General features: G+C 40.5%; 4 protein-coding genes across 10 annotated transcripts; 3 read left to right on the top strand and 1 right to left on the bottom strand.

Annotated features, from left to right (window-relative positions):
- The first annotated feature begins 691 nt into the window (after window positions 1-691).
- Window positions 692-5,178, top strand: LOC105700539 (protein zer-1 homolog). Of its 3 annotated transcripts, XM_012426463.2 has the most exons (10): window positions 692-1,006; window positions 1,116-1,916; window positions 2,060-2,336; window positions 2,419-2,710; window positions 2,797-3,002; window positions 3,143-3,314; window positions 3,437-3,760; window positions 3,865-4,032; window positions 4,139-4,391; window positions 4,478-5,178. In XM_012426463.2, exons 2-10 carry the CDS (start codon window positions 1,463-1,465, stop codon window positions 4,603-4,605), a joined length of 2,274 nt encoding a protein of 757 aa, XP_012281886.1. In that variant the 5' UTR covers window positions 692-1,006; window positions 1,116-1,462; the 3' UTR covers window positions 4,606-5,178. The 3 variants fall into 3 exon arrangements, with proteins under 3 accessions (XP_012281886.1, XP_023290309.1, XP_012281887.1); XM_023434541.1 differs by having other exon boundaries at window positions 692-1,916; XM_012426464.2 differs by having other exon boundaries at window positions 695-1,916; window positions 3,883-4,032.
- A 101-nt stretch (window positions 5,179-5,279) lies between these two features.
- Window positions 5,280-6,995, top strand: LOC105700542 (transcription initiation factor TFIID subunit 11). 2 transcript variants are annotated; one of them, XM_012426467.1, is made up of 6 exons: window positions 5,280-5,621; window positions 5,804-5,961; window positions 6,028-6,296; window positions 6,368-6,455; window positions 6,530-6,626; window positions 6,700-6,995. In XM_012426467.1, exons 2-6 carry the CDS (start codon window positions 5,812-5,814, stop codon window positions 6,831-6,833), a joined length of 738 nt encoding a protein of 245 aa, XP_012281890.1. In that variant the 5' UTR covers window positions 5,280-5,621; window positions 5,804-5,811; the 3' UTR covers window positions 6,834-6,995. The 2 variants fall into 2 exon arrangements, with proteins under 2 accessions (XP_012281890.1, XP_012281891.1); XM_012426468.1 differs by having other exon boundaries at window positions 5,280-5,522.
- An 89-nt stretch (window positions 6,996-7,084) lies between these two features.
- Window positions 7,085-9,446, top strand: LOC105700541. The gene is made up of 3 exons (XM_012426466.2): window positions 7,085-7,585; window positions 8,077-8,270; window positions 8,883-9,446. The coding sequence occupies exons 1-3, from the start codon at window positions 7,182-7,184 to the stop codon at window positions 9,053-9,055; spliced, it is 771 nt and encodes a 256-aa protein (XP_012281889.1). The 5' UTR covers window positions 7,085-7,181; the 3' UTR covers window positions 9,056-9,446.
- LOC105700543 (biogenesis of lysosome-related organelles complex 1 subunit 4) lies at window positions 9,438-14,442 on the bottom strand. 4 transcript variants are annotated; one of them, XM_012426471.2, is made up of 4 exons: window positions 14,225-14,442; window positions 9,906-9,977; window positions 9,604-9,825; window positions 9,438-9,541 (listed from the first exon to the last, which is right to left on the bottom strand). In XM_012426471.2, the coding sequence occupies exons 1-4, from the start codon at window positions 14,417-14,419 to the stop codon at window positions 9,452-9,454; spliced, it is 579 nt and encodes a 192-aa protein (XP_012281894.1). In that variant the 5' UTR covers window positions 14,420-14,442; the 3' UTR covers window positions 9,438-9,451. The 4 variants fall into 4 exon arrangements, with proteins under 4 accessions (XP_012281894.1, XP_012281892.1, XP_012281895.1 ...); XM_012426469.2 differs by having other exon boundaries at window positions 9,438-9,544; XM_012426472.2 differs by lacking the exon at window positions 14,225-14,442 and adding an exon at window positions 10,180-10,499 and having other exon boundaries at window positions 9,438-9,544.
- Window positions 14,443-14,489: the final 47 nt, after the last annotated feature.

The raw sequence follows: 14,489 nt of genomic DNA on the forward strand, positions 1-14,489 counted from the left end.
GTGCAAAAATCCTATAATTCCAAATAAATACCGACATGTTTACGGGTAGTAAAATAAGTTCTATTCGTTACAGGAAAGTTGAATTTTATTATTAAAAACAGTAGGTACATTTTATTTACTCTATTTACTGTATTTATTTAATACGATGATCTGCATATTGTATTTTTGTAAATAAGGTATAGAGAAGTATTTTACAATCATTTACACATAATTTGAAGTCAATGATTTAAGTATAAAAACTTATGTAAAATCATCCTTAATAGTTTATAGACCTTCGTAACCTGTAGACATAAATAATCTTCAAAAATTGTTGAATAGCGAGGAATATTTTTAAATTACACCAAAATCTTTAATGTATCATAGATGCGAAACTCAATGAACGAACAAATGTACTCTGCTTTCCGATTGTGCAGAGTTCTGCTGGGGAACTTAATGAGAACCGTGATTTCATTGTTTACATTTTTTACTGCTCTGACCAGCTTGCGATAATTTAAGTATGTACAGTTATGTCTTCCTCTAAAAATTGACAAAACAGAGTGGTTAAACATTCATGTGAAATTGAGTGTGCCAAAATTGGACAAGAATGAAGACGTCACGAATGTGGAACTTATGTACATTGCTCGAGAAAGCGTCGTCTACCTTATCGACCGCGCAGAATTCTGCATCTACCTGAGGAAAATGAAAGCGTGGTTTCTGTTTTTCACCGCTCTGTCGCAGTTGCTTGTTCCAGAAGTTTCCACAGTAATGCGCAAGGAAGATCATTAGCGTTGTAGAAAAAAGTAAAAGGGTTCGAAAGTGACTCACGTCAAAAATCTGATATCGTCGAGTCGAGCCGTGCGACTTTATGAAAGGGTCGAACGATCGGTCGTCTTAGCGTCGCGTGCTAGTGCTCGTGACTTTCGCCGTTGGTTCCACGGAGAATTACTGACAATTACGAACAATTGCGGACAACCACGGACAATTGGCAAGTGACTCTGGCAAGTTGTCAAGGGACAACGTCACTACGGTAATCAGTTTATATTTATTTCGACGACGAAACGTCAAGATTAGACCAGATCAGTCGGGATCGGTTGGATTGTCCGTCCAAGATCCAATCCTGTCAAGTCCTGTTGCAGGTCTTGGTTCCAGACACGTCGTTGTACTGGCTTTGCTAGGCTGTTGTCAGTGACTACGTGTGCCCCAGCACCGTACCGAAGTCATTTGCAATGTGTTTAAGATCGGTGGAGACCTACAGAGTTCCGAAGGAATATCCGTCGAGGAGCCTCGTGTAAGATGGGTTGGTGCGCCACTAAAAGGGTTTCAGGATATTGAGTCCTTATCGCAACGATTTCAATTGGAGATGCTTGGATTTGTGCAGCCGATACCGTCCCTGCGTGGGAACTGACTTAAAAAGCCAGGCAGTTAGACTTAGCGAAAGCTTTCTATGAGCTCGTAGTGAGATCGAGTGACAAATCCGTGAACAATGGCATACCTGCAATTTTATCCGGTGCAGAATATAGGCCCCGAGCCATTGACCGAACTCTGTTTCAAGTTCATCTGTGCCAACTTAGACATCATCTCTACTAAAAACAAATATGGCAATCGTACTCTCAGGAAAGGACTCGTACTTCCCAGCGAGATATGTGATAAAATGTTGGAATTTGCCCAGCGTGATGGAAAGGACATCGATGAAACTTTCCTTTCGATATTTGAAGATGTTAAGTCCACTAGACTCAAAACGGTTAAGATTATTAATTCCTGTCTCTCTGACACAGCCATTCGTATCATTGCCAGGCACAAACTCATCAAGTTAGAGCTTAACAGGTGCAGTCCTAATTTGGTAACGTCTATCGAGCATATAAACGAACATTCGGAAAATCTACAGAGTCTGACGTTACGAGGCTCCTTTAAAAGCAATCCTGTACCAGTGAAATTTGGTGAGGAAACTGTTTTCGCTTATATATTATGTTACCATAAAAATATTATGATAATACACCTTGCTTTTATTTTATTGAACAACAAAGTTATAAATGTGACTTGTAAGAATGTTTCTGGTTGAATAACTTCTTCCTTTTTTTAGCAATGTGTCATTATTATCCAAGGGGTTATTTATTTAAAACTCCAAAATTGAAACGCCTTGCAGTTGGAAATGTATGTATTTCAACTTCAGAGTACGCTTTCCTCCTGGCTCATTTACCGCAGTTGACACACCTTGACTTGTCCAATGCTACTGAGATTCAAAATTTTTACTTCCATAATTTCGTCCCCAATTTAGTCTCACTGACTCTGTACAACGTTAAGCTCAGCTCCAATCTGCAGAGCTTTGTCTCTAGAGTTTGTCACCTAAAAAAGTTAAGGTAGTCATCAATTTATTTGAAATTTATCCTTTGGACAAGTATTGCATGTCGACTTTTTTCAAACGGTGTTGATTCTTCTCAGGCATTTGGATATTTCATTAGCAACTTCAAAGTACGGGCAGTACGAGAATCCAAATCAGATGTTAGCGGAACTTGTGAACGGTTTGCCAGAACTAGTTTCTTTGGATATAGGAGGTACCAATCTTGCCGGAACCGGAGTGGCAGAAAGACTACATAATATGGCAGATACCGAATACAGTTTAATGTGTGATATCCCGGGACTTGCATCTCGGGTTAACAACCCTCTGCAATTTCTTGGGCTCTATGGAACTAGTCATGGAGCCTGCAAAAGACATGACATTCCTGCAAAATTGGTGAGTTCCAATTTTTAACTTAACATTATTTTGTATTAATAATCAGTGATCACTCTAAAATGTTCAATTTAATTGAAATGCGACAGATAGCAGGTGATGCAAACGAAGAACAAATTCTCATCGCAGCAAGAGTCTGCATGGATTACAAGAACGAATTATTGCAGAAGGTTATGAATGATCTTTATCATATATTTAGAAATGACAGTTGTGAGCGCATGGATCATGCACTTTGTACAGTTTTAGAAGCTATGGAAAAACACCCTTTTGATAAACATATACAGATTTCTGGGAGGTAAGTTTATCATTCGTCAAAGTAAGCGAGAGCCGATTAAAATTAGTTAAACTCTTCAAGTTTTTACAAATTAGAATTTGTTTTTCAATTTTCTTCTCGGAGCAGATGTTTTAATCGATACGAATTTTTTTTTAATGTAGCGCTACCCTGTTTTATATCGTGAAAGTAAAAGAGAAGAGCGATCTTATAGTAGGAATGAAGCGAAGGATAATTGGAACCCTCCTAACAGGAATGAGTACTCACAACGATGAAGAACCTATGATTAGGAATGGTTGCTTGACGCTTTGTCAATTCCGAATACCTCAAGATGTGGTCTGTATGATTGTGTAAATCTATGTCAAATTATTCACTTCATTCGATAACGTCAGTTACTAGTATTTACTCATTACTAATATACTTTATTTATGGGGTGTGAATTTCAAATCGCGAAACAGATGTGGAATTACGAAGCACTGGTTAAGGTTCTCTTGCATTCTGTAAAGAACGCTGAGCCGGAAGGTTTCGTACAGCGTATTGGGATATATTTGTTGAACTCACTAGCTTGCCAGGTTGACGGCAAGGAGAAACGCTTGTTGGGAAAACTAGGTTGCGTAAAGGCAATGTTGCAACTAGTGGAATATCGTTTGGACTCGCTGATATTTGATGATGTGCTTGAAGTTGCCTGGTCTACAATGTGGAACATGACCGACGAAACGCCCGTTAATTGTCAGCGCTTCTTAGATGAACATGGCATGGATCTGTTCCTTCAATGTGTAGACGTAAGTGTTTGAGCATTTTAATGTTCACTCCTTTCCAGGTGCATTAATAAGATGCTACCTGGTATGTACATTAATTACTATCAAATGTGATTAACTAATTAAAGACAATGTTGGTCGATAAGGCCTACCCACGCAAGGAAGAATTGTTGCGAAACATGATGGGCTTGCTTGGCAATGTTGCGGAAGTCGAAGAGCTACGTGTTAATCTCATGGATCAGCAGTATGTATCCGTTTTCGCGGATTTATTAAACTCTGACAGTGATGGCATTGAGGTATAGCATCTAAACTAATTCGTTATTATTGAAATTGTTACTATTGTTATTATTGAAATTGTACAATACAAGTGTTTCATTAAATAATTTCCTTTGTGATTTAAAGGTGTCGTACAATGCAGCAGGCATATTAGCTCACATGGCATCGGATGGACCAAGCGCATGGACTATCGATGATCCTTCAAGGAATGATGTTCTTAAGCTAATGGTAGAAGCAATCGAGCGTTGGGATCTATCGGCCGAACGAAACATAAATTACAGATCGTTCTTACCGCTGCTGCGTTTGTTAGACGTGTACCATACTCTAGAATGTCAACATTGGGCAGTATGGGCTCTTGCAAATCTCACCAAGGTCTATCGTAAGTGTGAATTATTCTCTGTTAATTTAACCTCAAACGACTGATATTTAAGATTTTCTTTTTGCGAATGACCATTCATTTTCTAGCTTTGAAGTATTGTTCACTGGTAGAAACAGAAGGTGGACTGGAAAAACTCGAGAAATTGTTAGAAGACCCAAGACCGTACGAATGTATCAAGTTCCTCGCTCGGCAAGTAATTTATTATTGCCAATGATAATGAATACCTTTAGACGGTCTACCTGTGTAGAAAAGCTTCAATTAAAATCGTCCCTCAGAGAACATGATAAAAGTGTGATGCCAATTTTAAGAGTCATTGTGTAGATGAAAAGTGTAAAGTGAACTGATAAAAAATGGCGGATTCATAACATTATATGTTTAAGAGTTATTGATTAAAATATGGTACTTATTTATGTAAGTGCTGTACCGTAAAAGAGATAAAAAAATCATCCATTGTTTTAATTTTACAATCAACATTGTACCAGAAAGACGATGATGTGGTAATGAACTCAATGGAGGATCTTACTGTAAATAGTTGTGTACGGAGGTTTTAGAGAATGTTTTAGGTTTGTATGTTTTTGTATATCGATAATAATACAGTTAAACCGTTCCTTTTACACCCTAGCTTATACGGTTTTGCCAACTGCAATGTACGTGTGCGATATAAAATTTTACGATCAGTTACCGACCCAAGTTCTTAGATTTGACGAAACTGAAGCAAAAATTGTTAGCATGTGCAAATAATTAGGAAAGTGCCTGTTAATAAAAATAAATGTTACGTATCAAATGATCGATGTGCCGTTTCAATATCAGGGGTTCGAAAACTGGGAGAAACCGACGGACCAAATAGTTGAGACCGTTCTTTCGAACGGACAGCCATCCATTTTTTGACCACGTCCCTCCTATTTTTTTCTATCACTTTGTCAGGATTGACGCAGAAGATACGACGAATGATCATGTCGATTATATTTGATCGAGCCTACATTTAAATGGATTTTTTTTCTGCTTAGTGATACAAAGATGGCTCACGGGAAGGGTCGCACGGTCGTGTACTTGCCACCTGATATCCCCCCAGTGGCGGCCCGTTCTGGTAGGGAATATTGTCAGCTGTTGTCAGCCCTGAAAAAAAAAAATGTAAGAGGGATCTTTGTAACCTGTCAAACGAAGCAACATCATGCCTTTTTAACTTTACGGGGATGTTTATTGTAATTTTGACTTGAGATTTTTGCCAAGGTGAATGCTAACTTGTGACAATGTATTCTATATTAATAAATTTACTGCAATACCTTGTACACTTTAACCTAACCTATAAGAATGTTAAAAATGTTTACTGTGTGCAGTTTTATCTAGTCAATTTTATAATGATTGTATTGTTACGAAGGGCATGCTAAATTTTGGGTTCGAATTGATTCTAGTCGAAAAGATGGATAATATATTCGGCAAGGATGACTCTGGAAATGAGAATGAGAGCGAAGTAATTGATATTGAAGATAAGGATGAAAAGTGCAGCCCAACGATAGTTGCAGAAGTGAAAGACAATGAATCAATGGAAGTTGATAGTATACATGTCAAGGTAATGTTTCAAATTACCCTTTAAAGAAAATTGATTTGTAATGGATAGCTGCAAAAAATGTCGCAGGTAGAATCAGACGCAGCTAGCTCGCAATCACAGTCTGATAATGACGAGCCAGCAAATAGTTCACTATCGAGCCAACTTCCCTTTGAAGACCAACTAGAGATCATTAAACACGAAATCGATGTCAAAGATGAAGGGGAGCAAAGTACGGAAGATTTATTTGGCAATGATATTATGTTACCTCATGCAACTCCAACAAATATTAAGGAAAGAAGAGAAAGCAAGGAGAAAAGTAAAAAAGAACTTGAGGAGGAAGAACGAGAAAAGATGCAGTGGGTGGAAACAATTTTTAATTGCAGGCATTTACTATAATCTTATTAAATATACTGGTAATTATTTTCAGGGTATTAGTGTCAAACTTTACAGAGGATCAGTTGGATAGGTATGAAATGTACAGACGTGCAGCATTTCCAAAAGCAGCTATCAAAAGGGTACATCACTCTAATTTCCTAAATTAACATTAAATATTATGTTCAATTAATAAAAAGCTTGTTCCATGATGTAGATAATGCAAACTATAACTGGATGTTCGGTATCTCAGAATGTTGTCATTGCCATGTCCGGCATAGCGAAAGTTTTCGTTGGAGAAATCGTGGAGGAAGGTACACATTATGAAAAATATAAGAAGAAAAGGTAATCTCTAATTCATACAACATAACATAATCCCGTTCACAGCATTGGATGTCATGGAAGCCAACGAGGACACTGGACCGTTACAACCTAAGCATCTTAGAGAAGCAGTCCGCAGACTTAGACTTCAAGGCCAAATTCCTAACGGAAGAGCACATAAAGCATTCTTCCGTCTCTAAACTTTAAGATTAGCTTTGAAATTAATATTGAAATGGTACAAAACTTCATAGGATAAGATTTTAAAGAGATTTCAAATTGTTACGATATCCGCTGCAGTTGAATTTCTCGCAGTTAATTATGCGAGTAATGTGATCGAGAAATACAATGTCTTTTTGATACGACCCGGTCTCCGTTAATAATCTATTCCATTCTGCGTGCTGTGATTGCTCGATTCAAACAATCGAGTTCCGTATTTCCACTGTTTCGAGCGACTCGCTATCGATTCGTCAACGAAGATGAAGTATGAAGTTTATGAAAGATCTAGGTGAACGAATTCCCGTGTCGCCAAAAAGATGTAGAGTTTCTCGATGCAAATGATCGATGGGAGCCGCAAAATATCGTTTAGTTTAACCCTGCTCCTCCTTATCGTTCGCATCTCCACAATACCGGCTTCAGAAAACGTGAAGAAAGCGACTCAACCGAAGCAGGACTTCAGTTCGAGTTCGGCAAGCTCTACGACGATCGACGATGCCAAAAGAAATACCGTCGATGTTAAAAGCAGTTCTGTCGCTATGGAACCACCCATCGAGGCCATTTCCAAGTCCGACTCGAAGCCATCCAGAAAACCCGAGCAAAAGAGATCAAGTAATGTCGGTCAAAACTCAGAAATCAAGAGTCGCTGCATAGAGTTCGATACAAGGAAGGATGCTACAGCAGAGTCCCTAAAAAAATCCAGAGAAAGTGGCGATAATTCTCCGGTGCATCGGGCCAGGTAAAGGTCGCCGATTCGTCGCCGGTTACTGCATCGATTCTTTTTAAAAATTTCAATAAGCCATCACGCAACTCGGCGTCCTATTTCAGCATCCTTCGGTTGGAACTCTGAAATAAATCCTCACGTCTTTTTCTGTAGACCTTGCACAAAGTAGTTAGACATATTTTGTAAAGGAAGTCTTACAAAGAGATCAGCTTAAAGCGTTATGAAACTTTTCTTCTAACTGGGTTTATCGAATTATTTTAAACTTTTGAATATGAATATGGACCACAAGGGAGGCGGTAACACTCAGTAAATTTTAATTTTATACAAATTTGTTTTAGTATAAGGCATGAAGTTTCATGAGTGTCGGGACCTTCTTTATGGACGTATTATTCACGTTGTAGAATTTTATACGATTCGGTACATTCAGTTCAGAGAAAAGTTTCATGAACGATTCACTCTTCAGATGCCACTTTCACATCCCCTTAAACAGTAAGTGACGATTGTAGACAGGAAGAGTACGAAGAGAGCCTTGAAGACGAGGACTTGGAGGAGGTCGATGCCGAAGAAGAGACGCGACGCTACCGCCCTCGTTATCGTCTTCGCGCCAGCGAGGACGAGGTCCGAAGGAAGGACCTGAGGAAGAGATACGAAGACGACGAGGAGGAGGAGGAGGACACCTATCGAGCCTCGAAGCGTTTCGGTACGGTTCAAGAGTCCAGTTCGCGAATGTTCCTCCCATGGACGAGAAAGCGAGCGGCGAAGGCAAGCTTTAAGTCGTGTCCACTCTCGAGAGGAAGAGGGGCGACTTAAACGCGATGGTTCTGCAAGCGCGCTTTCACCATAGACCGGTTCTAGATCTTGTTCGATCGGGGTACCAAAATTTCCGCTGGCCTCTTTCGTGCGGGGATGCTGCGTGGAAAATCACCAGCCAGTCCCGAAACGCTGGACCAGGGCCAAGGGAACAACTCCGCGTGCTTTCACCACCTTCCGATGCCGAAACATCGAACACCTGAAAGACATTTTCCAATTCAGTTCTAAAAGAAAGCGTTGCGTAGTCCCTCTTTAATGCTGTACATTGGTGGATATGAATGCCTCCCTTGTGGATATAGTACTGCCAGTGCAAGAGAAGAAGGCATTCGTGTCCGTCACTGTACAATTAGAGTAAAATAATTCTACCAGGTCGGATTTCGCTTCGGCTGACCAGGTGGTGGGAGGTGGACGAACCAATTGATATGAATTACTAGGGGGCGTCTCCAGCGAGGGACTGCCTCTTCGTGATCGTGGTTAGTAATTTCTGCATTTCTGACATTAGGACGACCCAATCGGCAAGGACCGAAGGTCTGGGATCAATGGGGTAAATGGTCCTCCTGTAGCGTCAGCTGTGGCGTTGGCAAGCTGACGAGGTGGCGACATTGCATCGGCGGAAGTTGCTCCCTGGGCGAGAAGGAAGCGCAATTAAAGACTTGCACCTTTGCAGCCTGCTGATATCGGCCCATTTTGTAACGATACGTCCACTCCGCGTGGCGATGTCTCGAATAAAGTGGATGTAATAAAGCGCTCGTCTCTCTATTGGTCCAGACCAGGAACTGAAGATCTGGGATCAGTGGGGGAAATGGTCCTGCTGTAGTACAACTTGTGGGCCCGGCAGATCCACCAGGTGGAGACATTGCATCGGTGGCGGATGCGACTCCGGGGAAAAAGAGGCACAGCTCAGACGGTGCCAGATAAAGCCTTGCTGATGGGGCCATGTAGACTTATAAAGGATCCTTCATAGGTTGCTAATAAAGGACGACCATTCATCGAATATCACCTGGCTTAGAATTTATCTTCGGTCGTCTCCAGCAACGGGTTCAATAACGCTCGTGAAAATAAGAGACATGTTTATTCGCTTTCAAAATATTCCTCGGTTTTGTAGATCGTTGGAGGCTCGAATTTCGTTGACCTAGCCGGTACGGCAGGTTCTGGAGTTTTCTTCTGAAACAGATTAGTTCATTTTCATCCCTGCCATGTTTTGGAAGGAATCTTTAACTTACAAAAAAGGACAGGGGATTGATCATTCCAAAAATTCGATCTGAAACTCCTAATGCCGCTTCGGCATTGTCCACTGCAGTCTCCATAGCAGTTAGTTCAGTGTTGACTCGAGCTATGACTTTTTGTAGAGCATCAACTCGCATCCACATAGTTCCCAGTTCTGACCTTACGGACTCTATTCGTGGGATATTCTCGCTCATACACTGTGCTCCTTCGGTCTGAACCTGAAAGAAATACAGGGGTGGTATTAAAAGAACTTACATATCTCAATCTTCCAAAAATACGTATAATGTATAAAGCCCACCATTCCAATGATAGACTCGAACTCCTCGAGACGCATCAAGGTGTCTTCGATAGTCTCATGAGCGTTTTCTATCTGAAGCAGAAAGCGGACATTAATTTCAAAATATTATTCTCAGTACTGTTCAAATTTAAATAAACAATATCTGGGCATTCTTCCGTCGCTGTTATGCGAGATTTTCTACCGATGATTACTTGTCAATTGAACACTTTTACCATAACAATCTTATGCCATGTGGATCACTTCGTTACAGTAAATCATCCGAGTAAAAAGTCACCTGTTTGGATAAATCCATTTTAGCGAACGCCGCATAATCCTTCGCCAATTGCTCGGCCATGATTCAATTAAAAACAGTTTTGCCCACGTTTAATTGCTGACGGAAATCAAAGACGAAAATCATCTAAAATCATCGAAACTGTCAACAAGTGCAGGTACTTCGAGCACGTGAAGTTGCCTGCACTGCGTACGTTCGCGCAGGGGTTCTGCGCAGCACAGAAGAATCGGTCAGAGGACGCCATTTTGAAATCACAGAACTACGAAATGGAGCTATTCGTTATCAAATAAAATGCTTAGTTTACTAATAAATAAATCCAATTACCCTGTAGTGTCATTCCCGTTCTATTTAATTAAAACCCTAATTATCCTAGTTTTTCCACGACAGGTTTCCGTCACAACCAAGTACGACGAAATCCTACCAAGTGAGAAAGCTCATTGCGCGGGAAATTAAAACCGAGCGATGCAAACGCAACTCGAGACTCTTACCTCGTCAATTTCCCGATTTCTCAAGCACAAGTGCGAAGCGACATTTCGATATAATCGCAAGTAGGACGTTAGATTGCATCAAACGTTGCATTGCGCTCTGGTAACGATCGCAAGAATCGTGCAATCATTCACATAGACATAGACTCATAAAAGAGAGAATAGTAAATATAGATACCGATTACGATGAAAAGTCATGCCAGTCGCCTCGTATTAATACAATATATGCAATCATTCCACTCAATCGATTTAAAAAAAAAACAGCCGGGGAAAACTAAATTGATTGAACTAATGTACGGTAATTTAAGGTGATAGACTTATCAAGTATTATTTTAGGATTACGAGCCTGCTGTTGCCGCTTACCCGTCTGATTATGCCAGTACTTATTAAACTGTTTCACCTGGAAAACCCATTTCGAGATGTACAAGGAGTGATCAAGTATCGACGTCGATTTTCCACGGGAACCCCGTGTCACATCGCCCCTCCGATTCCGCCATTATTTATTACGCAATGCAGAGAACAGCAATTTTATCTGTTCGGCCGTGAATGTCGCAAAAACACCAAACCTGTGCTAGTATGCAATTTCGACCTGTTTAGACTCCTTTTCGAATTATTTATTACCGCTGGCATTCCATACAGACTTTTAATTTTCAATATGATTATAGATCAAGCTAATGGACAGGAATCATGGTCGAAGGCTCCGTATAAAAGGGTGCTTTATTAAAATATTTCCGCTGCTTTGCTGAACCCTTTGACCGGCCCCTAAAAGCGCCTCTTTAATAGCTGTAATGAAGCATCCTCTAAGTGCCCAATATTGGCCGACCGCGTGTTAATTGCCGTTTCGGGTCGATTTCGTAATCGCGCTTCGCTTAACGATTAATGATACTTTGCATACATGTCTCGGCGAGTGACTTGCGATTAATGCAATGGCGAGAAAAACGCAGAAGACCGAACAGATGCTTATTCTTGAAAAAAACTTATGGAGGAATAGAAATCGTATTACTATTTTCCGGGATTATTATCCATGATCTTTAATCATCAGTTGTCAGGGGGCAGGTTTTTACTCTACTTTCGACCTCTGAACCTAATTGCATTTTGTTTTCCTTTTTTTTTTATTTTCTGTCAGAAGTCACGCAGTGCTTGTGCGTAATAATATTCCGGGATTTACTAAACTTTTCACGAAGCCTCTGAAAAGCATGAGTTTGATGACCACGTGCGATTTTAAGGAGTAAAAAGTTCAAGTGCGCGTCGACCGCGATTTCGCAACTTTTCGATGATTATCGAGGAAGGATCCTTTCCCCAGGACTCCGGTGCCCTTGGGTCCGGAGGATAAAATAAAAGGAAGGAAACTGGAGATCGGAGACCCCGAAAACGCTACGAAGGCTCTTGCTTAATCAGGAAACATTGCCGTAGTTCAGGGTCTGCAACTTTTTGCCATTTTGACATTTCGATCGGCCTGAAAGTCGGGAGGTCTGGTCTCCAGGGGGCCCTACTTTCCTAGATTTGAAACTGGATTTATTTGGGAACGATTTAACTTAATCTCCGACACTTTCTCGAGCGGATGTTCCCACGGTTAATTTCTTTGCTTGTGTGTCCAGGTGGAGGCGCTCTTTCAGGCGATTCACGTAATCCAAGGCTTTTGAGCTTTACCAGGTTTAAGCTCGACTCGACCTCCAGCCGTGTTAATTGCGAAACCCAATGTTAATAGCTCCTCGCTACTCTCTTCATGAGATATTTCTGTTACCATCTTCTTCAACAACACGGCTGGGTAATTCGTATACAAACAATAATTTTTCCTCAAGGAATATTCGCGGTACCTGCCGTGTCGAAGATCACGGTAAGGCGCGTGTCGTACAGTAAAAACATAATAAAGCAGAGGACAAATACATGATTTAAGATTTCCTCCCAAGAGCAGGTCGAGTTGACAATTAACATTCACCGAAGTGACCTGACGACTTCGCAAGAAGTACATATACTATTATGCAAAAACTAATCGGTGATTCTATAATTGAGAACTGACGCATTTATCGGTTCTTGGGAAAATTTGCGTTAATTGCGTTCAATACGTGTATTATTGTTATTATTCCTGTACTATTGTATTACACCTTCTTGGTGATCTAAGAACACAATAATGCCAGTACACTGATAAGAACCGATTTAAATTTACATAAATTTTACATTGGAGTTTGATACGTAGAGAATCGTAAAGTGGGAAAAATAAGAAATTAGAAAATGCATAAATACACACGACCGGGTATTTACCGTATTAGTGCAATTATGATTGAATGTAAATGTAATATTACATTATAATTTTTGTCTTTAACTGAACTTAGATGCTGGATGTGTCGTTACAGAGCAATGTCATTTTACTGCAATTCATTGTGACTTCAGAATAACTGATGATTGAGTTTGTCGTTATTATCAGTGGGAACCAAAGTTATTATCAGAAGGGGAACCAAATCGGAGCAACTGCATCAGGTTCAACCAACTAGTCTGCAACATGGTATAAATTGCACTGCACTGAGCTACCCTGGCAATGGGTTACTTCAAGTGGGTCATGAAACTGGTTTACTTGATCATGATACGCACATGTAATCGTTTCCTTCAACATTCTATAAATGTGCGACTCTAGTGTAAAATTTCCGAAAAAGAATCCCATCTCTCCTAATTTTGCAGGTGCGTAGATCTATACGTCACGAGGAGAAGAACAAAGGAGAAAAAAGTGAAGTTCTTGAAGGACTTCTTGATGATCCGTCGACGAGAAAGAAAAGATGATTGACGAATTTCAAAGAGAATTTGAAAGAATTTCAAAAAATCGACGTCTCAGGATATTTTTCTATTGCTTGGAATTCATAAAGTGGCCGAAAGTCGTTCCTCACGTCCTTTGAAACACAGCTCCGTTCACTTGGTTAAGTAACAGCTTCGGTAATACCGTAATGCACCGGAATATGGGTCAATCGTAGTTGCTACACGAAGGCAAGGATTCCCATTGACAATCCATGGGATTCGATTTTCAGGAGAGTCGAAGACGCTACTTGACACTTCACTTCCAGGACGAAAATTGGGACAGTCGATCCGAAGGACTCCCAGGAGATCCACAAGACACCGAAGTTCCAGACTGCAAGGACGCAAGTCTCGGAAGAAAAAGAACAACCCTAAATACCGGTTCTTCAGTGTACCCAACATCATCGAGTTACCATGACCACACTGAAAAAAAATGAGTTGACCGAATCAAATACATATTGTTGACATACATACACGTGACGTAACGCGTAAAAAAGAAAAACACCATTACTTATGCATCAACCCAATAGTTGGCTGAATCTTATACGATGGCAAGGAAGAATTCTTTTGTAGAGAAGAAAATTTGACATTGACTTAAATGAATTTTCTTTACTCGATGTATTCAATTGCAGGATTTTCTTGTCGCAGTGCATGTTTCTTTGAGTCAACCAATTTTTTCCCTCATTGCAGAGACATCCTTGTCCAGTTTCGTACCACCTTATCAACTCTACCGTAAAGCAGTCCAGAGATTCACCGATTAATAATCAAGCCACAAGTACCTTCCCTGAAGAGAAAACCCAGCTGGAAAACTGAAGAGTAAACAAGTCCTTGGAATTTAGCCGAACGTCTCGTGCGAAAGGAAAATTAGCGACGTCGAGGAGAGAAGGGACGGTGCACGAGTTCAAGATGGGTGGCACTTGTCCATGTAGCGGTAATGATAAGGTAAACAGTGGCACATGGGGCTGCATGTGCATGATACAACAAGTAAATGTAGAGATCGGAGGTTTTTGCCGGTTTTACTCGAACGAAAACGAAGGAAAGAGA

This window comes from Orussus abietinus, unplaced genomic scaffold, assembly GCF_000612105.2.
Source record: "Orussus abietinus isolate OABI.00-Male unplaced genomic scaffold, Oabi_2.0 scaffold2, whole genome shotgun sequence".
Lineage (NCBI taxonomy): Eukaryota > Metazoa > Arthropoda > Insecta > Hymenoptera > Orussidae > Orussus > Orussus abietinus.